This window comes from Orcinus orca, chromosome 14 (assembly GCF_937001465.1).
Source record: "Orcinus orca chromosome 14, mOrcOrc1.1, whole genome shotgun sequence".
NCBI classification, from domain to species: Eukaryota; Metazoa; Chordata; class Mammalia; order Artiodactyla; family Delphinidae; genus Orcinus; species Orcinus orca.
The window spans coordinates 63,362,751-63,387,651 of record NC_064572.1 but is presented as its reverse complement, the minus strand read 5'-3'; the positions used below and the strand labels follow the sequence as shown (position 1 = coordinate 63,387,651).

General features: G+C 56.4%; 2 protein-coding genes across 6 annotated transcripts in view; one reads left to right on the top strand and one right to left on the bottom strand.

Annotated features, from left to right (window-relative positions):
- Positions 1–374: 374 nt before the first annotated feature.
- SFXN3 (sideroflexin 3) lies at positions 375–8,782 on the bottom strand. 3 transcript variants are annotated; one of them, XM_049696908.1, is made up of 13 exons: positions 8,497–8,782; positions 8,313–8,402; positions 7,541–7,715; positions 6,187–6,350; positions 5,350–5,524; positions 4,911–5,005; positions 4,499–4,574; positions 4,028–4,113; positions 3,691–3,818; positions 3,481–3,530; positions 2,567–2,616; positions 2,029–2,076; positions 375–1,756 (listed from the first exon to the last, which is right to left on the bottom strand). In XM_049696908.1, exons 4-13 carry the CDS (start codon positions 6,345–6,347, stop codon positions 1,660–1,662), a joined length of 966 nt encoding a protein of 321 aa, XP_049552865.1. In that variant the 5' UTR covers positions 6,348–6,350; positions 7,541–7,715; positions 8,313–8,402; positions 8,497–8,782; the 3' UTR covers positions 375–1,659. The 3 variants fall into 3 exon arrangements, with proteins under 3 accessions (XP_049552865.1, XP_049552864.1, XP_049552863.1); XM_049696907.1 differs by lacking the exon at positions 8,313–8,402; XM_049696906.1 differs by having other exon boundaries at positions 8,313–8,503.
- Positions 8,783–8,820: 38 nt separating this feature from the next.
- PDZD7 (PDZ domain containing 7) overlaps positions 8,821–24,901 on the top strand; it is a 19,271-nt gene continuing 3,190 nt past the window's right edge. For 2 of the 3 annotated variants that reach the window (XM_049696900.1, XM_049696902.1), the window contains exons 1-15: positions 8,821–9,000; positions 9,666–10,053; positions 14,210–14,350; positions 14,655–14,829; positions 15,348–15,524; positions 15,761–15,908; positions 17,115–17,175; positions 17,563–17,970; positions 18,471–18,668; positions 19,842–19,934; positions 20,246–20,296; positions 20,888–21,063; positions 24,097–24,188; positions 24,314–24,405; positions 24,557–24,628. In XM_049696900.1, coding sequence (XP_049552857.1) covers positions 9,831–10,053; positions 14,210–14,350; positions 14,655–14,829; positions 15,348–15,524; positions 15,761–15,908; positions 17,115–17,175; positions 17,563–17,970; positions 18,471–18,668; positions 19,842–19,934; positions 20,246–20,296; positions 20,888–21,063; positions 24,097–24,188; positions 24,314–24,405; positions 24,557–24,628 — 2,107 coding nt within the window. In that variant the 5' untranslated portion in view covers positions 8,821–9,000; positions 9,666–9,830. Of the gene's footprint in view, positions 9,001–9,665; positions 10,054–11,116; positions 11,223–14,209; positions 14,351–14,654; positions 14,830–15,347; positions 15,525–15,760; positions 15,909–17,114; positions 17,176–17,562; positions 17,971–18,470; positions 18,669–19,841; positions 19,935–20,245; positions 20,297–20,887; positions 21,064–24,096; positions 24,189–24,313; positions 24,406–24,556; positions 24,629–24,901 lie in introns of those variants that run through there. The other variant, XM_049696901.1, reaches the window with a different exon arrangement.

The following is a 24,901-nucleotide window of genomic DNA, read 5'->3' as shown; positions in this document are numbered from 1 at the left end:
CCACCCCATGCCAAATGCCTGAAGGGAACCAAGAAGCCCAGAGCCTGAGTTGGTTTGTAGGTGTGTGATCAGCAAACCTGCATCCCCCGCCACCGCCCCCGGCCAGAAAAGAAGGAAATGAAGCCAGCACTCCATCTCCTGAGGGAATAGAAGGTGGAGGCAATCTACCCACATCCCTCCTACTTTAGTACTCAGGGTGCTGATGGAGGACTGATTTTTCTATACTCAGAGCTCCCTCTGCTGGGGGCTGAGGCTCCCTACAGAAGGGGAGGGAAGAGACTAAGAACTGAACTTTGTAGGGAGAGAATGGAAGGCCGCAGGCAGCAAGCTCTTCCTGGACACTCAGGACATAGAATTGAATGAAGATCAAGAAGTACACAGGTTTTCGGTTTATTGAGTAACAGTGGCACCATAGCTTTTATTACTGGTGGCGGTTGTTTGGGGGAGCAAGAAAGTGCTCTTAGAGGATCGCACTGGGGCTTTCACCCCACTTCAGCCAGAGGTCACAGGAGTTGGAGTCATGGTCCAGCTCTGCACTCCATGAATTCACCAGCACATATTCCATCCCCAAGTCCACCTCCCCTATGGACCAGCCGTTGACTGCCGGGCCCTTCCTCCTCTTGGAGGTGGGGATGTGGGGGAGCAGGGCCAAAAAGCCTCAAGAGAAGGAACTAAGATCAAGATCCTGCTGAACGTCCAGCAATATCAGTGGAACACAAAATCCCCTGTCTTGAGATCATATGCTCAGGGCCTAGTTGCCCTTGAGGTGTCCTAGTTACAGCCACTCAGACACCTGTGGGGTTTAAGCACCGTTCCCACGCTGTGTCCCTCCGTAAGAGGGTGCAGTGGGGGCTCTTAAACAGGAATGCTTGCTCTGCCTTTGTGGCTTTTTGGTTAGGGGAGGGGGTTGGGATTGTAACTTTAGACTTAAGGTTATGATGTCTTGCGGCCCAAGAACTCCTAAGATTGTGCCTGAAGATGCCCGTGCTACAGTGTGGGGGAGATGGGGAGATGGCAAGAGCAGTACAGGACACTGACACTCCTTTGTTCTAGCAGAGAAGAGGAGAGGAGATGACCCCTTCCAGGATGTAGGGAATGCGATAAGCCCCCTGCCTCCCTTATCTTGCCATGTCATCCTCTGCCAGCCCAGTTCCTGAGTCAGCTTCGGAAGCCAGGAAGCAGAAATCTGAAGGATTCAGCCCAGTTTAGCCTGCTAGTGTCCCTCAGTCTCTGTCCTGAGATCCTGGGTCTCCTCCTGTGTCCAGAAGGGGCAAGGTTCCATCAGGAACGACTCGGCTGGTGGAACTGTTTAGGCGAGAAAGTCCCATAGCCTGGCCGGCTGGCAGGTGACAGGAGGCCAAGAAGGGAAGCCAGACATGAGGACATCCCAGGACAACCTGTACACACATGTATCACATATGTACATGTGTAGACACACTAGTGCAGAAGGGATCATGTGATCCTGCTCTTTGAAATCAGAGGAGAGAAAAAGGCTACGGGGGCACCTCTCCCAGCCTAATGGATTGCTGGTCTCAACGGCTGCTCCCACACCAGGCCCCCGCCCAGTACCAGGCAGATGGAAAAGTGGCAGGGACGGCAAGGCTCCACTAAAGCAGCAGCCCAAGGAGGTGAGAGAGGAGGCCAGGGGCTGACGCCCCCTCAAAGCCCCTTGTTGTAGTAAACCGCTTCGATACTGGGGTTTTGCTCATGGATCTGAGCTCTCAGCTCCGGCTCCAGCCTGCTCACGTGGATGGAGCTGCAACAGAACAGCGCAGGCAGGCTGAATGTCCCTTGAGCCCACCCCCTCAGCTGGGTGCCCCCCGATCACCACCCCTCTTCCTCCCAGGTTGCTGAATCTTCTCCTTCGACTGCCAGAGGCCCAGATCACTGTCACTCCCCCACCCCCAGAATAAGCTGAATGCCTGCCAGGCCTCCTCCGGGAACACACTGAAGGAACCTAAATCAGCTGCTCCCAGAGATGTGGAGACCTGTCTGAAGCCCCCAGCCAAGCCTGGGGGCAACACTTACCTTCTCTGGGGGAACAGGGCACAGCACAGGGGGGTGGCAAATACCAGGCTGAGGGAGAAGAGTGTTGGAAAGGTTTGTGAAGCTCTGATCTAAGAGTGTTCCCTCCCAGCACCCCACCCCATCTCTGGAGACAGGCCCTAGGGGTGGAGACTGATGAAAGCCAACGATGACATTAGGTTCTGGCCGAGGAAAGAGCCTCCAGAGCAGTGACCCAGAGCGCCACAGCCAGTGACAGAATCAGGAATTAAATGTGCATGAAACTCTGGGCTGGTACCAAAAGGTATATTTCCATGGTTTCCGTGGTGGATGTAGAACCCCTTCGACTAGATTCTTGACCTTCAAGAACAGAGATCACTCCTAACACACACAGTATGCCCTACAGGTGTCCAAGACCCCTACCAGCTGAATGGATGAATGAATGATGTATTTAATGTATTAAATTATCTTAATTATCTTATCTTAAAAGCAATAAGACCCCCCCACATCCACCACAGAAAGGATACTCCCACACATTCTAGCTAACTCCCTGCACACTTACCAGAAGCCCACCAGTCCCACCTGCAGGGGCGCCCCCAGCCAGGGGCGGCGCTGTGGGGAGAGAGAGAGAATGTAATGGTGTGTGTCCCCTGGCCCCCCTCACCCCTACACATTCACCCACCGCGGCTCCATCCCATCAGCGCTGCCTTTGAGCCTCTGATATGTGGCCCTTTTCTTTCCCCCAGTCCCATAACAGGGACTCACCACCCTCCACTCCAGCCAGGCCCATTTGCTGACACCCTCCCTAGCGTCCCACCGCCCATCTTCCCCTCTCTGAATCGCTTCCCACACTTCCTTCAGGAGCCACTTTCTTCAGGAAGCCTCCTCTAACCCTCCACTCCCTCCCTCCCATCCCACTGCGTGAATCTGTCCCTTTCCAAACACATCTCCTGCTCTGCACACCCTTCTTGATTTGCTCCAGCCTTAGAGGCCGCCGATCTGTTGCTCCATGTACATGGCTGGCACTCAATAAATATTTGCGAATAAATGATTCAACAAATGAGCCAGAGCTTGTATCCCTGTGCCTTGCTTCTCCGTCCTGTTCGCATGCAGGTGAGCCTGTGTGTGTGTCTCAATGTTTTTTGTAGCTGACTGCACGAGCACAATATCAAGCGTGTCTGTGATAGTCCAGCCCTATGTGTGTCAGAGGTCTCTGGAGTGACACCGGCTTCCTTCAGGACAGAAACCTTTTTTTTCCTTCCCTTCCCTTCTCCTCCTGCACCCTCAGTGTTCCTTCATTCCAGCTCAATTTATTCTTGCTGAATGAATTAATGAAGGTGGAAGGGGTAGCACAGGGGTGGGGCAAACAGGTAGCAAGTCTTAGACTCAAGTCAGGTTGGAGAGGAAGTTGGGGACCGGTCACTTCTGCCCCCAGTCACCACTATTTCTAGGACGGGAGAGGTGAGAGTGATGTACCTTTAGGAAGTCTTTCTTCTCCAGGGTGTCCATGATCACTGGGGGAATGGCTGAGGGGAGAGCAGGGCAAGGAGGGAGGGAGTTAGTAGAGTGAAAGTCAGGACCCTAAGGAAGGGGCGATCCCCCTTTGCAGCTCCTCCCACTCCCCCCAGAGTCCTCAAACCCCCCGAATAATGGCACCCCCTTCTCTTAGAGCCGCCCCTGCCTCACCCATGGCAGGAATCGCCATGCAGATTCTTGACGTCACCACCTGGAAGATTCCTTGCTTGGCTGCGGCCACCGAGTGGCCAAGCCTCTGACCCTGTTCATCGGTCACTGGGATGCCCACCTGCAGCTCTCTGAGAAGGGAAGGGGGTGGGGGTCAGATCACAGGCCCCAAATGCTCTCACGGGCAGCTAGTCCCCTCAGACAGCCTAGATTCAAAGGCTGGTTCTCCCACCCCAGGATCCCAGCACCAGACTGAGACTAGGCCCAGCAGCTCGTGTGGCTGGCTGGTGTGCCTACGTGCACCCTGGGCGTGCACACGCCAGGAGCTGGGGCCTCTCACCTCTGCCTCATCAGGGGGATGTTGATGCAGTTGGCAGCTGCCACAGCTGCAAAGGGCACGAATCTGCCAACCAGCGGGGGCAAATGCTGGGGGAGGAAAGATGTCATTTAGTGCAGGGGTCCCCAACCCCAGGGCCGCAGACCGGTACCTGTTAGGAACTGGGCCGCACAGCAGAAGGTGAGTGGCAGGCGGGCGAGTGAGCGAGGCTTCATCTGCCGCTCCCCATCGCTCGCATTACCGCCTGACCCATCTCCCCACCCCCGTTCGTGGAAAAACTGTCTCCCACGAAACCGGTCCCTGGTGCCAAAAAGGTTGGGGACCGCTGATTTAGTGACCCTAAGGGCCATGGGGTGGTAAGGAACTCTGAGGAGAGAGATGGGGAGCCTGTAGGTTGGGGTGGAGGAGTGGTAGGGAAAAAGGAGGCAGATAAAGCGTGAACTGAGGGGGGGCAGTGGAATGGGGGGGATTTACCTTAGTGAGGGATTTGAGTCCCAGGGCCGTGGCCACAGCCCCGGTGGTAGCACTCACGTAAGCCGTTCCCAGCTGCCTGTAGACGGAAGAGCCAGGACACAAGATGGGAGGTAAACAGTCCAGCATGTGACTCTTTGCTTCAGGGACGTGAGGCATGGGAGGGTGGCCTCAGTGCAGAGAAACGTCTCCCCTGCTCCAGTGCAGACTTGTCTGGAAGCCCCAATCCCTACCCTTGAAGAGGACTGGGTCCCCCAAAGCATACACAAGAAGACCTCAGGCCCTCAGTCAGGCCAGGAAAGTGAGTGGGGGGCAGGCTGAGAGGAGGCCGCTGAGCCACTGGCTGCATAGGCCCAGGGGAACAGGAGAGAGCAATGGAGGGCTGGGAGAAGGGTCCCTGGGAACAAGCTCTCACCCCCCAGTGATGGGAGCGTCGCCACTGCGGTTGGAGTAGTTAACGATGGCATTGAAGGACTGATTCACCCACTGCCAGAACACCACGGTTGGGGTCTTCCTGAGGGAACAAAGACACTTACTTCCACAGTGTCCCACATCCTTGGACACTGATAATAAAACCCCAAAGGTTAACCCCAAACCCTCAGGAGGGGCCCTGTTGATGCCCCTAGAACGTGCTCTGGTGACCCCTGCATGACCCTCCTTACACAAACACACCCATTGTCTCTGGGGTGGGAGGACCCCAGGGGCTGAACTCTGAGGAATGGAAGGGATTCTAACGCAAGCTCTCACCCACCTACTATTTTCTGCCCAAACTGGCCCAGAGAGGAAGTGCCTAGTCATCAAGTTACACTGTACCTTGAACAGAGCACCCAGGGAGGAGACACACAGAATAGGACCTGCCTGTAGAAGGTGAGCATGCAGCCGGTGATGGTCATGTTCATGGGCACCTGGGCTGACATGCGGCCAATCAGGACCACCTTCTCCCCTGTGTCCGGATGGAAGGCAGAGTCGTACACATACTTGGCCCTCCAGAGCTGGTCCTCGGTGAGCCCTGGCGTCACCACGCCGGCCCTGCAGAGGTTGGCAAGGAGGAGACAGGCAATTCTAGGGGGTAGATCTGCCCTCCCAAGCCCTGCCCACCCAGCTCAGGGGAAGTCTGGGCAGAGGACCAGGCACTTTGGCTCCCAATCTCAAAACAAAGGAAATACATGTCTCTGGGGAAGAATCATGTCTTGCCAGAAGGAGGGCTCCTATTTCTATTTCCCTTCTAGCCACACAAAGAGGGGTGCCCTTCTGTTTCTGCCCAAATGCTAGGTCAATGCTGGGTAATGGTGGTTTCCAATGAGTCAATGGCTCATTGGCTGGGGTGTTGCATGAGTTTTTCCTCCTGGAGACAAGGAGGCTGCCCTCCTACTTCCTTGGGACTCAGCTGAGCCCCTCTGTCCTTGCAGAGGATGGCCCAGCAGTGGGACAGGTCCTTGTACAGGGTTTGTGAAACACAGAGCAGCCCCCTACCCACAAATATCGACACCACCTCCTCAACCCAAACACCCTGAAATCCTTTAAGTTAAAGTTCTGTGCCCTAGTTGTCTGTGATTCCAACCGAGAGGGCAAGGGAGTGAGGCGGTGGAGGAGTGGAACAGGGTCACGCTCAAGTTAGGGGAGACAGGTGCAAAAGGTACTGTATTAACAGCAGGGAATGAGCCCCTGTGTTAAATGGGGTTGGGGGTCACCTGTAGCTCTGTACGATGTTCTGGGAAGCTTCTAGCTGTGCCCCGGACAACAGCAGATTTCGGGGGTCAGTCACAGTGAAGAAGTGCCGGGCTCTGCCCAGGAAAGTGCTCTGGTCCCAGCGAGGTTCCTGGATATTGATATCTAAGGGCAACTCACCCATTTTCTGCAGGGCAGGGACCAAAGTCAGAGGACTCCAAGGAGGGGTCCAAGGGGTCCACATGGGGGAGACTTTGGTGGTGCTGCCCTGGTCCCTGCCAATCCTTCTAGAGCTCAGGATGACTCTAGATAGGTAAGCAAGGATGTGGGGAGGAGCTGTGTTCTAGGCAATGTTCCAGCCCCCCTGGGCCACTAGAGAACATGGCCAGGAAAACAGATGTCCTTGCACTCTGGCCTGGTACAGATTTTCATGAGTGAGGATTTACATGTGTGTGGCTGACGCATGAGCAGCAACTAATCCCATGCAGCTACTCTTGTGCTCTGTATGCACAGAAATGCAGATTACATGCATTACACATCCACGTTCATGTCAGCTTTAGGCCCCAGTTGCCTTGAGACCTACATACAAACCCCCAAGGCTGTTTGGGAAGATGGCATAAGCCATCTCACTCCCCAGGCCCTGACTGGAGGACAGCAAGGGTTCACTGGCAACTCCAGGGCTTACCTATTCCAGATCTCAAACAGGGGACTCTGATGCCAGCCAGGTGTGCTCGTGGGCATGCACAGTCCCCTCTCCAGACCCATCTTCCTCAGCCCACACTGAATGGCCCAAGGCTCTCCTTGTTCCCTAGCTGGGCAGGGCTGGCAGGAACACACATCCACCTCTCCCTGAGCTACCTACCTCTAAAGGAGCAGGATTCAGTGAGTGAACCCTCCACTCGGCACAGAGTAGAAAGCCTGAAGCATTCATCTGGCCATGTTGGGCAATATCCTACAGAATGACTAATTCTCTCCAACCACACTTCCTCCCTCACAGGCAGACACACCCTCCCCTCTCACACACTTACATTCACATACCCACACACAAAGACACCAGCATACACGCCCTACACAGACCTGCAAACAGGGTGGACATGCCCTGCATACAAAGACCGTTACTTACACACACACACACACACACACACACACACACACACACACACACACACACAGCTCATATCCATCAGTTGCAGACACTTGAATGTGTGACCATACAGAGTCTCACCCCGACATTCCCTCCCCAACCAACCTCCCCTCGTGCTTTAGAGCCGAAGATGCTGAATCTCGCAGGACGGAGGCAACTTTCCTCTCTGACTCCCAGCCCTCAAGCCCCTCTCCCCTGACCCCCGAACCCCGCCCAGCACAATGAGCACTCACGATTTCCTAGGCTCCTGGGCTCCCGTCCTCTGCAGCTCTCAGTCCCGCCTTCCTCTCCGCGCGACGCCCCCGCCCTCACACCCATCACGGGTAACGTCACGCGTGACGCTCGCCAGCCTGAGGGGCGGGGACTCCCTTGGCGCATCCGCCCGGCGAGGCCAGGGATTGGCAGAGCCTGGGGGCGATGGGTGTCATTTAAGGGCGACGCCCCCAGCCCGGGCCACTGAGACCCGGCCCTACGCTGTCTCCCAGAGCCAATCCGACCTCAGGGATCAGTTCTGGTCACGTCCCCAACGCGAGAGAGGAGGGTAGGAGCTGCCCCATTTGCTTGCAGTCCCCTGGCTGGCCTCGGGAGGCACCCGGCCTCTGCAACCGGGGGTCTAGGTGCCCGGGGCGAAGGCGGGCGGCGTGGAGGGGCATCCTCTGACGGTACGCCCAGAGAGACTCGGGTTACCGCCCGGCTTGTTTACTTAATGGCTGCCTTGGCAGTGGCCTCTGCCTACTTGGACCCCTGGTCTCCTACCCCGGTTCCCTCAAGGTCCTCTCGCAGCACCTTGGCATTCTCACCCCTTCACAGTCCGGTTCTGCTCGTGCCTGTGCCTCTTCGGTGTCCCCAGCCCTTTCCTCCTCCCTAGTCCCCTCTATACTCCCCTCTATAACCTCTAGCTCCACTGAGTCCCCAGTTTCCTTATGCCCCAATCCCTACCCCTGCATCACAGACCCTGGCCGCAGTCCCTGCCCCGGATGTGAAGGGGCAGAAAGCTCAAGGTACCTCTGTCTGCATCAAGAAAGTGGATCAGAAAGAGTCTTCCTCCTTCTAGTGTCCTGGAACCAGCTTCCCTGCCTTGCGTCCTTTCCAGAACTGGGTGGCCAGAGAGACACTTTCTGACATAGGAAGATGCATATGAGGGCAGCGCTCAAACACACACACACACACACACACACTCCCAACTCACCCAGTCACCATACAGAGCATGCGTGCTGCACACCCAGGTGCCAGCCCGCGCTCACGCCCCACTCTGCCCAGGTGGCATTCCCTCGCTGAGGCCTCAAGGGTGACCGCGGAGGGGTAGCAATTCCATGAGCCCTGGTAGCTGGTTTGGCCTGGAGAAGACGTGGTTCTGGGCTCCCCTGCGCTGAACCGGTAGCGGGAGCCGGGCGAGCGGAGACCAAAGGCCTAAGTTCGCGGTGCGGGGTGGGGCACCAGAACTCGAACTGGAGCGAGTAGAACCCAGAGGCCCCAGCCCAGATTACAAACGGCCGACCGGGGCACCCAAGGGAGGTGGCTGGAGGGAGTGATTGGCGGCCCTCCCAGCCAATGGGAGCCCGGGGCTGCGCTGGGCGGCCCTATTCCTTCAGCCTCGGCGAGGCTTGGGCGGGGATCCCCCTGCTGCTGCTGCTGCTGCTGTCGCCCGCGCCCGCGGGCGGGCGAGGCTGGCGGCTGCAGCACGCGCGAGCAGGTGAGGGAGGCCGGGAGGACCGAGCCGGGGGTAGGGTGCTGCGTTCTGGGTCCACGAGCTGCTCTGAGGGATTTGGCCCAGGTTTTGCGCGGGATGTTGGGGGGCTCTCGCCAGCAGGTCCTTCCCCCAAGGCTGGGAGAGGTTCACGCCCCTCTTTGGACGGGAGGGAAGGGGGGACAGAGGGGACCGCAGCCTGGGGCCTGGGGATCTCTGGGGCCCTTGGCTGCAGCTGTCCCAGGTTCTGAAGCCCCTCGAGGCGCAAGTCCCTGGGGCTGGCCCCCTACCCACATACACAGGAGGGGTGGTTCAGCGAACTGTACTGGCCCAAATTTCTCTCACACTGCTTGCAGCCCTAGGGCCGCCAATAATCCCATCTCCACTATCTCAACCTCTACTGAGGACTGGGGACCTACCGGAGTAGATGACTCAGCTGAGAGCAGGAACTAGGGGTGAAAGAGAGGTTCTCACCCACCTTGTTGTATAAATGGCTCCAGAAGTCCACAATGGTGGCTGAACTGGGCAGTTCTCTGGCCAGGGGGTGGGAGAGGTGAGAGGCCTAAGGCATGGGAGGCAGGATGCTCCAAGCAGGGGGTGGGGTGGAAGTTCTGGGGGGCAGCGGAGGCAGCATTCACACCCCTTCCCCAATCTCTGCTCTCCCTGTGCAGGCCTGGAGCACACACTCCTGAGAGGCAGCAGAGATCAGGGACTCCAGGTCCCTGAGATCCCAGTCAGCACAGAAGGCTCATGGAGCCTGGGGCACGTGGGGCCCTCCTCTCAAGGGCTAGCAGGTTCCCTCTGGACCTGTAGTGCACCACCCTCGTCTAGCCACCATGGCGCATGGCTTCCCAGTGGGCTTCGACCCAGTGGGCCTCAGAGACCTAAGCTCTGGCTCTCTGAGCTCCCTCTCCTCCCGAGGCCACCTGGGCAGCGAGTCAGGCTCTGCAACCCGATACCTGCTGAGAAAGCAACGGCGGCTGCTGAATGGGCCCCTCCGTGGAATCCGAGCCTCATCGCCCATGGGCCGTGTCATCCTCATCAACTCCCCCATCGAAGGTGGGAGCAGAGCCCAGCCACCGGGCCGGGAACTGCGGGTGGGGGGTAGGGGACAGCAGGCACTAGGTAGGAGAGGGCAGAGCCAGTGTGGGTGGGGGAACTCAAGAAATGGGAATCAGGGATGCAGGGAGAGAGAGCCTCTGGTAACCCATAGACTCTTCCTCATCTACCCTTTTCTCACCTTTAAGCCGATCCTTTAGTGTTCCAGGATTGTGGAGAGGTCAGAGGTGGGAGGTCTGGCATGAAGATAGAGAAGGGGGGTGTGATATGGCCAGCCCCCAAGGAAGCAAGGCAGAGTATTGAATTGGCCCCTCACTTCTATGGACTCTTCCTTTCTCTAGACCCATTCATGTATGACTTTGGGGGGTGGGCAGGATGGAGAGGGACACTCTTCATCAACCAGTTCATTGTGAGCCCAGCTCTGTGCTGGGCTGTGAGGAGTGAATGTCCAGCTGGACAGAAAGAATTAAAGGCTTCAGGTGCAGAGGACGGAGACAGAGGTAAAGTGGAAGATGTTGCAAAGAGTGGGGAGAAAAGGAGGGTTGAGGATAGGGAGGGAGCCCCAGGTCTGGGCCCTGAGGGAGGGGGACACCTAATCTTATGTAGTTGCTTAACGTTTCATTGCACACCTATTGTATACCAGCTCTCGTTATGTCCTGTGGGAACCTACAGAGAAATAAGGCTCAATCTTCACCTTCCAGAAATTTCCAGTGTAGCAGGACTTAGAGACAGAGCAATGACAGCAGCTGGTGGTGGGGTGGAGATATCACAGACAAGGTTGAAACGGAAAGCATGGAATATGATGGGTGGGCACTTAGGAGACAGCCTGGCTGCAGTGACAGATGTGAGGCGACAAAGAGCCGGTGACCAAGGCAGGACCTTGAATACCAGCAGGGGAGTGGGGCCCCCTGGGCCTGGGCTTTCCGTGGGTGGGACCAGATAAGTATCTCCAGCTCCGCTCTTCTCTCTCAGCCAGCAGGGCTCCCCTGGCTGGATCCCAGACTGGACTTTTCAGCCTGCTCCTTCCCGCTGACTCAGCTGGGTCCCTCTGTCCCCTACCCAGGGCACCAGGGCAGGGGAGGAGCATGTTGCTCAGGGAGCAGGCTTTCCTGCACCAGTGGCCCATCACGCTCACCCCCATCGTCCACCAAGCCCGGCCTCAACTTCAGGTGAGCAGCAGGGCGGCATGTCGTTCTGGACATGGAGCAGAAGTCGCCAGATAAGCTAGGAAACACAGAGGGGGAGAGAGGAGGTACTGTAGCACGGCCCTTGCAAGTCCCATCGTATTGGAAGAACTACGTCATACCTCCCCCTCACACGCCCACATACTCCATGCCCAACTGTGATGCGAGGCCTATGCACACTGTCCCTCTTCCAGAAGTTCCATGAGTGCTCTCTCCCTCTGCCTCACCCCAGTGCCCTAGTGCAGCCAGGAGAGATGCATCCCCTAGCAATGGAAGGACCGGGGCATTGCTCCAGCCAGCTGGCTTCTCTGGGTTGGGGGCCTATGAGCTCAGAATCATCCCCTCTGCCTGAGCACAAACATCTCCCAACTCACCACAGCCTGGAGCCCCTCCCCCACGTTATTATCAATATTTAGAACTTTCCAGAGGCCTAAAGTTAACTGATAAGGGAGACACAGTGGGAAGGGGAACACTACCACCCATATCACCCAGGAGTTCCCACCAACTCCTCAAACTCAGTGGGTCCCAGAGAAATGGTATTATCTTTAATCCCAACCAGCCCTTTCTCCTCACTCTCCTAATTCATTCATTTATTCATTATTCCACTTATTATTTCATTGATTAAAAGAAGACTTAGCAAATATCAAGCACAGTGCACAAAACTGGGGATACATTGGTGGAAAGAATTACTAAGTCCCTACCATGACTGAGCTTACAGTCCAGTGAAAAGAGAGCAAGGATAAATAATATACAAATAAGCAAATGATGAGAAAGGATGGTAAGAATCTTGAAGGTACTAATTTGGATGATATGATAGAGCAGTGTTTCTCAAACTTCAGAATACATCCGAATTGCCTGGGGGCCTTGTTAGATAGGCTACTGGGCCCTACACCCGGAGAATCTGATTCAGTGGGTCTGTGGTAAAACCCCCAAGTTCACATTTTTAATAACTTTCCAGGTGCTGCTATGCTGCTGGTCTGGAGAGCTCGCTTTGAGAACCATTCGAACAGAGACTACCTGGGAGGAGGGGGAAGGGACTTTCTTAGGTAGGGTTGTCCAGGAAGGCTTCTCTGAGAAAGTGGTGTTTGAGCCAGGAGGAAGTGGAAATAGGAGGTGGCTTTATGAAGGTCTGGGCAAGGGCATCGCAGGCAGAGGGAACACTGAAAGGACTGGCCGGTGAGAGGAACAGGAAGGCAGTCACTGTGGCTAAAGGTCATGAGGCTGGGGAGGGTGGCCAGAGGTGAGTGTAGAGAGGTGGGCAGAGGAAAGCCCAGGGAGGGCGTTATTGGGCATGGAAGGAATGTGGAGCTCCTTCTAGAAGCAGGGGGAGGCACTGAGGTTTTTAATCAGGGGAAAGGCATGATCTAGTATGAAAGTTGACTCTGGCCACTGTGTAGAGAATGGACTAAAGGAGGCAGGAGGGGCGGAGATAGTGAGGGGCTGCCGAGTGCCTGGAGGGATGCCTGGTGGCCCCAGGCTAGGGCAGTAGAGGTAGAGGATCTTCCCTCCTCAGAGGCCCCAAGCTCCTAGGCTCAAAACCCCAGATTTGACATCCCCCTGGCCCAGGGCCCTAGGGAGGCCCCCCGAGGAGAGACTGAGGAGAAAGAGGGTTGGAGGGCGGGAGAGCAAAAGCCTCCTTGTCTGGGCTGAGAAAGTCCTGGGACCTGTGCAGATAGAATCAGCTAGGAAGCCCCAGCATCTCCCACACCTCTGTCCTGCACTGTCCCCACCTACAGGCTGCCCTTGGGGATTACTTCCTGAGCTTCCCTGCTCATGTACTGTAACCTGATTTCTCTTAGATCGAATAGAAGTGTGTGTGTGCGTGTGTGTGTGTGTGTGTGTGTGTGTGTGTGATATTTCTCCTCTCAAACACCTCTGAGTAAGCCTTCCCCAAGAAGAACTCTGACCTTCCCAACTGGGACCCAACTTACCCCTCCAGTCCCCTCACTTTTCTCTAACCAAAAGGCCACCTCTGAGCCTTTGCTCACTCCATCCCTTCATCAGTGCCTTTCCCTTCCCCTCCACCCATCCAAATCCCATCCTCCAAGAAACCTTCCCTGACAGCTCCAGTCCCTAAGGACCCCCTCCTCTGACTTTCCCCATCGCTGATGGAGAGGACCACTTCTGTGCTCTGGGCACATACTGAGGCATGGTGGTTTGAGTTTCTTTCCTCATGTAGTCAGTTAGCTCCTAGAGCCCTCACCTCCAGGATCACAGAGTCTATGAGATACAAGGGGCCTCAGGGATCCTTCCACAACATCCCAGACAGGGACTTACTAGGTATCAGCTTGTATGCCTCCAGTGATGGGAAACTCACTACCTTTCCTTGGAAAATTCATTCCATTGTCTGCCAACTGAAGGTTTTAGAAAGTTTTCCCTGATTAAATCTTCCTCCATATAACTCCACTGCGTGGGCTTGGTTCTGCCTTATGGATTACACAGACAAAAACATCTAATGCCTTTTATAGAAGACCTCTTCAACTATCTGAATATAGACTTACCATACTCATCTCTACTGCAAGCTGGAGAGCCCAGACTCCCTCAACTGTGCCTCGTAGAATGGAATCTTGAACATCTTTCCCATCCATCTGACTCTCAGAGTGGCAGGATTTTTCAGAATTTGGCCTATCCCAGGCCTGTGGTCATGGGTAGCTTAGTAAGGATTAGATACACACACACACACACACACACACACACACACACACACACACACACAGACCCTGCATTATGAGGAAAGGAGGACCGTGTCTTCTACCATAGAGTCCTGTCCTGCCTGCTCCCACACCCTCCCTGGCCCATGGTCTCAAAATCACCCAGAGAGGACTCAGAAATTAGCTACCTACCCCCTCATTTAGGGCCCTGGGTGCCGGTGCCCAGCAACCCAGCCTTCACAGGCCCCAAGCTGGGGAGGCCAGGGTCCCTCTCTGCCCAGAATGGGCAGGGGAGTCATGCCTGTGTCCCTACGCCAACAGCCAACAGCGATGAAAGTGACATCATCCATGCAGTTCGAGTGGAGAAGAGTCCAGCTGGGAGGCTGGGGTTCAGTGTGCGGGGCGGCTCTGAGCACGGCCTGGGCATCTTCGTCAGCAAAGTGGAGAAGGGGAGCAGTGCAGGTGAGTGGGGCCCAGGTCCTGGCTTCGGACGTGACCCCCACTTTGGTGGGGTGTGGAGATGCTGTTGTCAAGAATAAGAGGAGAGGGCCCTCAGCTTTGGAGGGCCTGATCCAATGGGGAGATGGAAGGGGCTAATGAACAGGTAGGTCCCTGTCTGATGGCAGGTACTCAGACCCTACCTGGGGATCCCAATCTCATCAAAGAGGTTTTACCCCAGGGAGCCTAGTCTGATGGGAGAGGCTCAGCCTCAACCTGGGGGACTTCTCCCAAGTGGCCCATGCCAGCCATGCCTCCCCTGGTGCAGAGCGGGCTGGTCTGTGCGTGGGTGATAAGATCACCGAGGTGAATGGGCTGAGCCTGGAGAGCACCACGATGGGCAGTGCCGTGAAGGTGCTGACGGGCAGCAGCCGCCTGCACATGATGGTGAGGCGCATGGGCCGCGTACCAGGCATCAAGTTCTCCAAGGAGAAGACCACATGGTGAGCAGGCCTGGTCCCACCCCACCCACCCCAGCACCACCACCCAAAGCCGTGGAGGGAGAGGCCAATGGCACAGGGCTCAGCCGGGGGCCTGGCTAGTATGGCTTCCGTTCTTCCCATCCCCTGGCACTGGAAACACAGGGATCCGACAGCCTGACCTTGAAATGAGAAAAGGCCATTTCTTTCCCCAAGCCCTCCTCTCAACACTCTGCTGTCTCAGACCCCAGTGGCCCTGCCCCTCCATGCTGCGGCTGTGAGCCAGGGGCCAGTACAGGGCCTCTCCCTCGGGGCCCGGGGAGGATTTGAAATGGGGCCTGGCAGTTAGAGCTGCTCAATAAAGAGAGATTTGCGTGGTTTCCCTGGCTCGATGAAATCTATGTCCCAGTGAAGATCTCAGGTCTGGGAGTCCCCCAGAGGCAGCCCTGCCTTTCCTATGCAATTGTCTTGGCTGCTGGGAGGTGAGGGGGTGGCCGGTGGTGGCTGAGGGCCCAGGCTGAGGGCCCCGTGCTGTTGTCCAGGGTGGATGTGGTCAATCGGCGGCTGGTGGTGGAAAAGTGCAGCTCAACGCCCTCTGACAGTGGCTCAGAGGACGGCGCACGGCGCATCGTCCATCTCTACACAACCTCTGACGACTTCTGCCTGGGCTTCAACATCCGCGGGGGCAAGGAGTTTGGCCTGGGCATCTATGTGTCCAAGTGAGGGCCGGGGCAGGGTGTGGAACGGGGTTGGGCTGGAACCTGGGGATGGGTCAGCAAGTGAGTCCTGGCCAATGACCTAGGTCAGGGATGGGATCTGGAGAGGGGGTCGGGGGTCACCAGGAGGAGGGTCGAGGGGTTTGACTGGTGTATCCCTGTATGCAAGTGAAGAGTCTGGAAGAGGGTGAGGGAGAGCAGCCAGGTGGCCTATCAGAATGCCTCCTTTCTGACCCCAGAGTGGACCATGGTGGACTGGCCGAGGAGAACGGCATCAAGGTGGGGGACCAGGTCCTGGCGGCCAATGGTGTCAGGTTCGACGACATCAGCCACAGCCAAGCCGTGGAGGTGCTGAAGGGCCAAACACACATCATGTTGACCATCAAGGTGGGCAGGGCTGTGGGAGACAGGGAGAGGCCAGACTAGGAAGGACTTCCCAGGCCACTCTAGCACTTAGTGTTGCCCATCGCTGTGCAGTATGACTTTCCACAGCCTCGTGAGAGGTAGGGCAGGCATTGTCCTCATACCTATTTCACAGAAGAAGAAACTGAGGCTCAGAGAGGTAACATAACTCAGGAATCACAGTCAATTACTCAGTTGATCAGTAGGAGGGCCTGGTTTCTGTCCAGCTCCCCACCAGATGCGTAGGCCAGGGTCCCTTTGTATGAGTGGTGGAGGTCTAGGGGCCTCCACCCAGAAAGGAGTCCTGCCCAGAAAGGGGGGTGGTAGCTGTGGCTTTGGGCAGGACCTGGGTAGTGGGCATCCTCAGGGCACAGGGCAGGGAGGTCTGGGCTGGAGCCAGAGATTGTGTTTCAGGGGATACGCCTGGATTCATTATTCATGTGGGTCTCACACTTGCCTAAGGATCAAGTCCTTCTCACCCTGGCTCCCGGAGGAGGTGATGTCTCACTCTCCCCTAGCGCCCAACCCTGGCCCCTGCCCCCGTCGTCTCCCTTGTGAGGCTTCTTCCCTCTCACCATTCAGTGCCTCCCCTGCCATCCCCCCCGCCACCGCCTCTATTTCCCACCTCTCCCACATCCCGTTTCTCTCTTTCCTTCCTCTCAGATTATCCCAAACACTCCTCCTCTCTCCCACTCTGCCCCCATTCCTTCATTCAATATTTTTGAGTACCTGCTACACGGCAGCCACTATGCCAGGTACTGGATCACAACAGTGAACAAGATAGACCAGGTCTCTGCTACTGGAGGGAAACAGACAAACTAGGTGCATGCGGCCTGTGACAGCTGCTGTAGGGAAATTAACGGAGAGGTGGGATGGGGTAATTTGGGAAGGCTCTTTTAGCCAGGGGGGTCAGGACCTTTCAGCTCTGAGGAGGTGACACCTGAAGAGCTGGCCATAAGACGAGCTAAAGGAAGAGAAGCCAGGCAGAAGAGACAGCAAGTGCAAAGGCCCTAAGGTATAGAGGAACCTGGCACGTTCAGAAACAAAGTGGCTGGTGTGGCTAGAACATGATGAGCTCGGAGGAGAGTAATCAGGTTGAAAAGTTGACTCCTGTCCCATCGCTCCTCCATTCTTACCCTCCCTCCTCACCCACTCCCCTGTGCCCTCCTGTGCTCACCATGCCCTCCCCAGGAGACTGGCCGGTACCCTGCCTACAAGGAGATGGTTTCTGAATACTGTTGGCTGGATCGATGTAAGTAGCCAAGCCTCCAAGGTTGGAAGGAAGGGGCTGAGGCCCTAAATTGGGGCTGAAATCTCTGAAGAATAAGTGGGCAGGGGCACCAAGATCTCCTCAGGACTTTCACACGCCCAGAGCCATTTATGGGCTCTCCTCCGAGAAGCTGCCGTTCCTTTACAGGCTCTCCTGGGGTCTGGAGTTGCAGGGGGTGGTTGAAGAAGAAGTGACTTGCTTAAGATCTCTCAACCAGTCAGTGGCAGGACGGCTGAGCAGCTGGTTCCCTAGACCCCATGCTTACAACCTTGCTGCCGCCAAGCCCACGGGTGGCCTGCAGCCCCGGCAGGGCCCCAAAGCCACCCAGCCGGATCACTGAGACGCCCTTGCCCTCCCCACTGCCCGCAGTGAGCAACGGGGTGCTGCAGCAGCTGTCCCCCGCCTCGGAGAGCAGCTCCAGCGCCTCCTCGTTCGCCTCCAGTGCCCCCTACAGCTCGGCCGATGGCTGGAGCTCCCTGCCCTCGGACCACATGGATGTCTGCCTGGGGCCTGAGGAACCGGGCAGCTGGGGGCCAGGCCGGGGGCGGGCAGACACGGCCATGCAGACGGAGCCAGACGCGGGGGGCCACGTGGAGACCTGGTGTAGCGTGCGGCCCACAGTCATCCTCAGGGACACGGCCATCCGCTCCGACGGCCCCCCGCCTGCCCCCCGCCTTGACTCTGCGCTCTCTGAGTCCCCCAAAACTGCTCTGCTCCTGGCCCTCAGCCAACCCCGGCCCCCCATCACCCGCTCCCAGAGCCACCTGACCTTGTGGGGTATGTGGGGGATGGGTGGCTGCTGCTCTCTCCAAAGCCCCTGCTCCAAAACCTGTCCCGCACCCTGCCCTGGGCCCCAAAGCTTCCTTTGCGCCAGGCTTTGCCCCAGCGCCAGCTGCAGAATACACTCAGACCCTGCTCTGGGCTCCATTTCAAACTAGTCCTGGACCCCAAACCTACCCTCAGCCCCAGCCCCAGCTTGTCATCCCTGGGCCCCAAACCAGCCCTAACCCAGCCCCTCCATCCTGGAGTTCCCAGCCCTGTCTACAGACAGACAGACACACGCACACACTCCTCACATAGCTGTAGCTGTGGGTGGGGGAGGGGTAGAAAGCTGAAAGAGGAACCCCAGCCCCGTGCCCATCCCCACCTCCCCACATGGCTGCAGATCCCGTCTGCCCCCTACTCTCCCTTTTCTCTGCCCCTCCCCACACCCCTGCCCCTCGTCCTTCCCTTCTGCCCACCCCTCCAGCCCCCCGGGTGCTCCCTCGTGTCTGCAGAGGAGAAGAAACAGCGGAGGAAGGAGAAGTCGGGGTCTCCTGGGGAGAAGGGGGCCCTGCAGCGCTCCAAGACCCTGATGAACCTCTTCTTCAAGGGAGGGCGGCAGGGGCGGCTGGCAGGGGACGGGCGCAGAGAGGCCTGGACGCTGGACAGTGGGAGCACAGCCAAGTCCCGCCCCCACCCGGACCTGGAGAAAGGTAAGTACTGGGCAGGTCAGCCAAGCAGGACAGAGGAAAAGTCCACTCCGGCCTCCAGCAGGTCTGAGCTTAAATCCCACACTGCTTCGTCCTAGCTGTGAGCCACCACTTCACCTTGCGAGCGTCATGAGTAAAATGAGAGTAATAATACCTATTTCTTTGGGAATAATGAGGAATAAGTGAATTAGTGTATGTTAATCACTTAGCACATGGTCTGCCACACAGAAGGTGCTCAGAAAATATAATGGTCCTTGTTATACTGCCTTATCTTCCCATTTTACAGAAGGGAAAACTGATGAGAGTCACAGCATAGACGAGAAAGCCTTGGGTCAGATCCCCGTGCTCTTGGCACTGAGGGGAGGCAGGGCACTCCTTTCCTAGAGCATTTGGCTTCACCTCCCCTGGCCAGAGCTCCACAGGCTTTACCCAATTCTAGAACCATCTTGAGCAAGGCCATTTGTAGATCAAGGGCCAGGCAGGAAGGCCTAGACAGGCTTCACTCACGTCAGGGGCTTCCTAAGGACACTTACAGAGGGTGTCTCATCTGTCTCTGGTGAGATTCAGAGACTGGACCAAAAATGGATGAGCTGAGACTATAGGGGTTGCCTGTAACAGAAACTCAACTCAAGCTAGCTTTAAAAAGCGCTTCTTGGCTCAGCTACGGGTGGAAGCTGGGTCTAAACGTTTAAACAATCTTCCCAGACATCTGCCCCCTTCATCTTCTGGTTCCTCTTTCCCCTGGGTTGGCTTCATTATCTTGCTGGCTTTGCCACTTGGAGGTAAGAAGGCCACTGTCGCTTAGCAACCCAGGGGAAAGAGCTTCTCCTTAAATAGTTCCAGCTTAAGGCTCTCATTGGCCCAGCTGGGATCAGGCGCCCAACACATCACTTGTCATCTGGGAGAGAGAGAGGTGCTTTCATTGGCCAGCCTGAGTCATGTGTCCACCCTGGAGTACAGGGACTGAGAATGGGGTGGGGGGGGTGGTCCCCAAGTAAAATCAGGGTGCTGTTTCCAGAAGGGAGAGTGGATGTTGGGTAGGCAAAAACAACCAGGGGATGAGGGGCTGGGCCTTGCCCCTCCCTGGGGTCTCAAGGTGACAGTCTCTTGGGAGAGACAACCCCTTCAAATCAGGGCAGGCCAGCCCCCTCCCTAAAGCCATCTCTTTTTCCAAAGCCCCCAGGGCCCTGCTCTCTCCTGGTTCTCCTCCTACTTCTCTGGCCACTCCTCTCCTTCAAAGGCTCCTCTTTTTCTCTCTGTCCCTTGAAGGTAGGTGATTTGCCCTTGGGGTTCTTCCCTCCATTCATTTGCTTCCAAATGAACCTCCATGAGCAGGGTGCAGACTGGACCCTCTCTTGATCCAAAGCCTTCACTGACTCCCCATTGCCTGTGAATGAATCCCTGGCCTGAACATGGCCTTCAAGACCCTCCTCAATAGCCTGGCCTCTTGCTTCCCGGTCCTACCACCTTCCAGCCTTGAACGCTCCATTCCAGCCAGTGATCCAGCCAGTCCTGAGCCCCCAAACCCCATTTTCAGATTGGGGACCAGGGCTGCAACTGAGCCTCTTTCTTCTTCATAGCAGGGGGAGCGGGATCCGTGCAGAAGTTTGTCACCTGGAGGCTGAGACGTGGTAATGCATGCATCCCTCTACCAAGCCTGGTTTACAGTAGAGCTGCAGATGGGGTGCATATTGGGCATAGTAGCTTAGGGGCTTTGGGCTAAACTCAGTTGGGGTCAAGCATGGGGGATCAGACAGATAGGAAGGTACACATTGGGGGGCAGCTAAAAGAACTGGACTATACTTTCTAAGAAAGATAGGGTTGCAGACAGATATTGGGGTGCATTTTTGAGGAATGGGAGCTTGAGTTGGGTCTCCCCAAAGACAGATTTTTGGAGAGATGAGGGAGGTAACCTTGCTAGAACTCCAGTGGGGACGTTCAGGGGGTCCAGGGGGCACTGGGCTAGGACTCCACTAAGGAACAGCCTGGGATAGGGGTCTGTGTTGGGGGCTGAAGGGCCTGGATTGGAGCTCCAATGATGAGCAGATTGTATGGGAGACCATGGTGGGGAGCATCTGGGCTAGACTGGGATTCCGTCGGGGGTACATGGGCCCCTTAGCCAGGCTGTTCTGGGGTCTGACCCCACTGAGGGGAGCCCCCTTGCCTCCTCTTCTGGATGGCTCCTGGCTCCTTCATCATACCCTTTTGCTCCTGCCCTGCAGACCGGGAGAGGGGCCGGACTCTGCTCTCGGCCAGGTCCAGGAGCCCCTCCAGCCAGCTGCCCAATGTGGATGAGAGGGTGCAGGCCTGGGAGAGCCGAAGGCCCCTGATTCAGGACCTGGCCAGGAGGCTGCTGACTGACGACGAGGTGCTGGCTGTCACCCGCCACTGTTCCCGGGTGAGCCTCCAGCCCGTCCCCAGCCCTAGTACATGGTCACTCAGTCTCCCAACCCTTCATTCAGGCCACTATCTATTGACAAGTATCTGGGCTTGACACTGTGAGGCCAGTGGTAAATAAAAGCAGAAGTTACCCCTGTAACTCGTGAGTGCACACAGACACACAGACACATGGACACACAGACACACACACACACACACGCTGAGCTCACAGCCAGGAAGGGAAGATAGACAGTAACTAAAACCTAAGCACCCATACTGACAAATCATGTGAAGTACTGTGAAGAAAAAGAACATGAGAAAATAACCTAAGAGGCAGAAACTAGATGGCGTGGTCTGGGAGGGCCTCCCTGAGGAGGTGATATTTAAGCTGAGGGGAGAAGGAGCCAGACCAGACAGGTGATGAGTTCGGGACTTGAGTCCCTGCAGTCACCTGCTCTGTTCTCTGTTCTCTTCTAAACCCAGGCTTCCCCACCCCTCATGCCTCCTTCCACTCCTGGGTCAGCCAACAGGTCTGGCCTCATGCCAAGCACCTTCCCCTGTTACCCAAGTCAGTAATCTTTTGTCCTCCCAACATACCCCAAGCCTCCCCCAACACCTGCACTGCTGCTCTCTGTTTCGTTCAACTTCAGACAGAAGCAGAGGGCCCCACGGTGGGGTAGAGGGTAGATCTGAGGGAGTCTTTGTAGCCTGGGTGTTGGGGAGGCTGCAGGAGGCACAGGCCATGCCCTCCAGGAGGATTGGAAGGCCCTCTCCTGTCCCTCTGTCTCAAGAACGTGCAGGTTTCCTGTGATGGGTTCCTTGTGCTCGATCTGCATCAGTGTACGCGTGATCCTGTATACCAGGGCAAGCTGAGGAGTTTCAGGAAATTGTTTGTGGTTCCCCCGACTCCCTCACCTTGGTCACTGTGGGGCTGTGTTATGTCTGTGTGACATGTGCATTTGTTCATCTCTGGGGTACCTGAGTTTGTGTTGACTTAACTGTACAGTTGTATCTGTGTGTATGTCACCTGGAGACTGAGGCACACTAATTCATGCATCCTTTTGCCAATGCTTGGTTTACAGCAGAGCTACATATGGGGGTGCATCTGGGGGGCAGCTAAAGACCTCTGGGCTAAACTCAGTTGAGTGTCACGCTCAGCTCTGAGCGCCATGTAGGGCTGTGCGTACCAAGCCTTTGTGAGCCTGCAACTCTAGGTCCTGGCCACTAGGTGGAGCTCTGCATCAGTTTCTTTGGTAGGCTCCTGTTCCTCCACCCCTCTGCTCCTCCCACCCTGCCCAGGCCAGGAGGGCCTCTCTCTGTGCCCCAGAGCACCTAGGGAGCAATGCCTACCACCCAACCTGACCCAAGCCCCACCCACACCAAGAGATCAGACCCTCGGGGTGGAGTCCTGGCTGGAATGATTAGTAAAGCTCCGCTAGTGACTTGGATGTGTGGTTCCCGAACCCCAAGCCTCCCTTCTCTCTCCCCCTCTGAGCCATCTCCCCACAGCCGCCAGACCAGGTATTATAAACCACCTCTCTGATCACTTTACACTCCCCAAGCCCCCTTGCAGCCTCATATCTTTGGCAGAATGGAGTACAAGTTCCTTATCCTCACATTCAAGGCCCTCCCTGATTTGATTCCCCAATCCACTAACCTCTGCTTTCCCATGGTCACCACATCACATCCTCTTCCCTTGGTATAACATATAACACTGGTTTATACAGCCTACGAATTGCACAACCCTAGGGGCACTACTCACACTGTAGTCACAAACTGTACAGCCTATATGGAGGCCCTCCATGTACCCCATGTTCCAGTTCAACCTCTATCTACCCATTATTCCACAGTACCCTTTCCTGCCAGCTATCATGCTGTTTCCCTGCATTTATCCTTAAGAGTCAGTGAAAGGCCATCTCCTCCATGCAGCCTCCTTTGATCTTCCCACCCTCCTCTGAGACTCCCTCTGCCCCGTCGCCAGTGGTCTGTAGTTTACTGGAGCATGTGGCTCTCTGTCATTGTGTCCCCACTGCCCAGTACAAGACCTGGCACTTAGTGGAAGCTGAACACAGGTTTGTGGACTTGAAGTGTGTGCACATATGTGACTGGTTCTGTGCAATTACGTGTATCTCTCTCCAGACAAAAGGGGGTGTATTGTCCATATTTGTAAGTGTGGGTCCCTGTAATTTTGTGTGTGGTTTAGGGCCACACACACAGTTGAATTTCCAGATACTTATGAATGTCTCACTCTGGCCACCAGGGTGTGCTGTTTCCCTGTGTCTGGGCACGCCCGGGTTGCTCTGGGTGTGTCCCGGAACCAGTATGTGTGTCCCTCATAGCACTAGGGGGCAGTGTGCTGTCCAAGTCGGGTGGCTCCCAGTATACAGTTTGCCAGTTTGTCTGCGTCGGTGGGGTGTGGCTGGTGGCATCGGGGCAGTGCCAGGCAGAAAGGCCTCCACCACCCTGGGTACTGACTGGAGTGGCTTTCTGTAGGGCCACCCCTTCCCCAGAGTCCCCATTCCAGCCTTGAACAAAGCCTAATTTGTAGGTCTGTGCAGACACAAGCTGGGACAGCCAGGCGCACAGCCTAGACTTTGGCTCAAATTCCTTCCTTCAGCCCGGGAGGTGGGGTGGGGAGGAGAGTCCACGCCCTGCATATCCTTTTCCGGTACCACAGCAGGCAGGAGCCAGAGCTCTCAGGTTCCAGTCCCTCTTCACACTTCCTCATCTGTGTGGCCTGGGGCAAAGTCCTTCTCTCTGAGCCTCAGTTCCCTCATCTGTGAAATGGGAATAATTGACGTCTCTCTCAGAGTGGTTGCTAAATGAGGGACCGTGTGTACGAGGCCTAGAAAAAGGCCCAAAGCTGCTATTGTTACTGCTGTTACAGCTCTGTCATTATTATTGCAGGCTTCCACCCAGTCACCAAGATAAGACAGCCCGGGGGTGGGGAGAACCTCTCCAAAACGTGGGGTCCCTCCATGCCCAGGCATGCCCCCTCACCGGGCTCTGGAAGTCCCCGCTGCTATCTGACCTGTGGTGCCTCTCTCTGCAGTACGTGCATGAGGGCGGCGTGGAGGACCTGGTGAGGCCCCTGCTGGCCATTCTGGACAGGCCTGCGAAGCTGCTGCTGCTGAGGGACATCAGGTGGTGAGGGCCTGGGGGCAGGAAGGGGATCCCCGATACCTCCCCTAACCTCTCCAGGGCTGAAGTCCCTCCGGGCACCTCCAGAACTGAGCCCTGACCACCCCTCGTCTCTCGCCCTCCCCCAGGGGTGTGGTGGCCCCCACAGACCTGGGTCGCTTCGACAGCATGGTGATGCCTGTGGAGCTGGAGGCTTTTGAGGCCCTCAAGAGCCAGGCAGGTCAGCAGCCAGGGGGCAGGACTGTGGATCCCGAGCCACAGGTGGGGCTGGGGGCGTGGCCTCCCAGTGGAGAGGGGCAGAGATTGCCTGGGCCCTTTCAGCTGGGCCCATCAGGGAGCCTTGTTCCTGACCTGCTCTCCTCTCCAACCAGTTTGGCCTCCTGCCTTGCGACCAGCCCGGCAGGACACACCGCCCAAGCGTCACCTCATCACTCCTGTGCCTGGTCAGTCAGAGTCCCAGAGCCCGGGGAGGGGGCACACCCTAGGGGGGCTGGGGGAGGGAGAGTGAACCTTCCATCCTTGTCCCCATGTGGGCTGTCGCGGCTCCAGAGGTATGTGTGTTTCCCTGAAGGAAATCCCTCGTCTGCCAGAACCATTTTCATCATGTCCACTCACCATCTGTACTATTATTTACTTAATAATTAAAAAATTTTTTTAATTAATTAATTTTATTTTTGGCTGTATTGGGTCTTCGTTGCTGCACGTGGGCTTTCTTT

What these genes read in the sequence shown, in the direction of transcription:
- SFXN3 (XM_049696908.1), bottom strand. Translation starts at nt 6,347, where the DNA reads ATGGGTGAGTTGCCCTTAGATATCAATATCCAGGAACCTCGCTGGGAC. An exon ending in GACGCTCCCATCACTGGGGG is followed by an intron (nt 4,575 to 4,910) that starts GTGAGAGCTTGT and finishes TTCCGTCTACAG; the next exon opens with GCAGCTGGGAACGGCTTACG. An exon ending in GTGGGACTGGTGGGCTTCTG is followed by an intron (nt 2,077 to 2,566) that starts GTAAGTGTGCAG and finishes CTTCTCCCTCAG; the next exon opens with CCTGGTATTTGCCACCCCCC.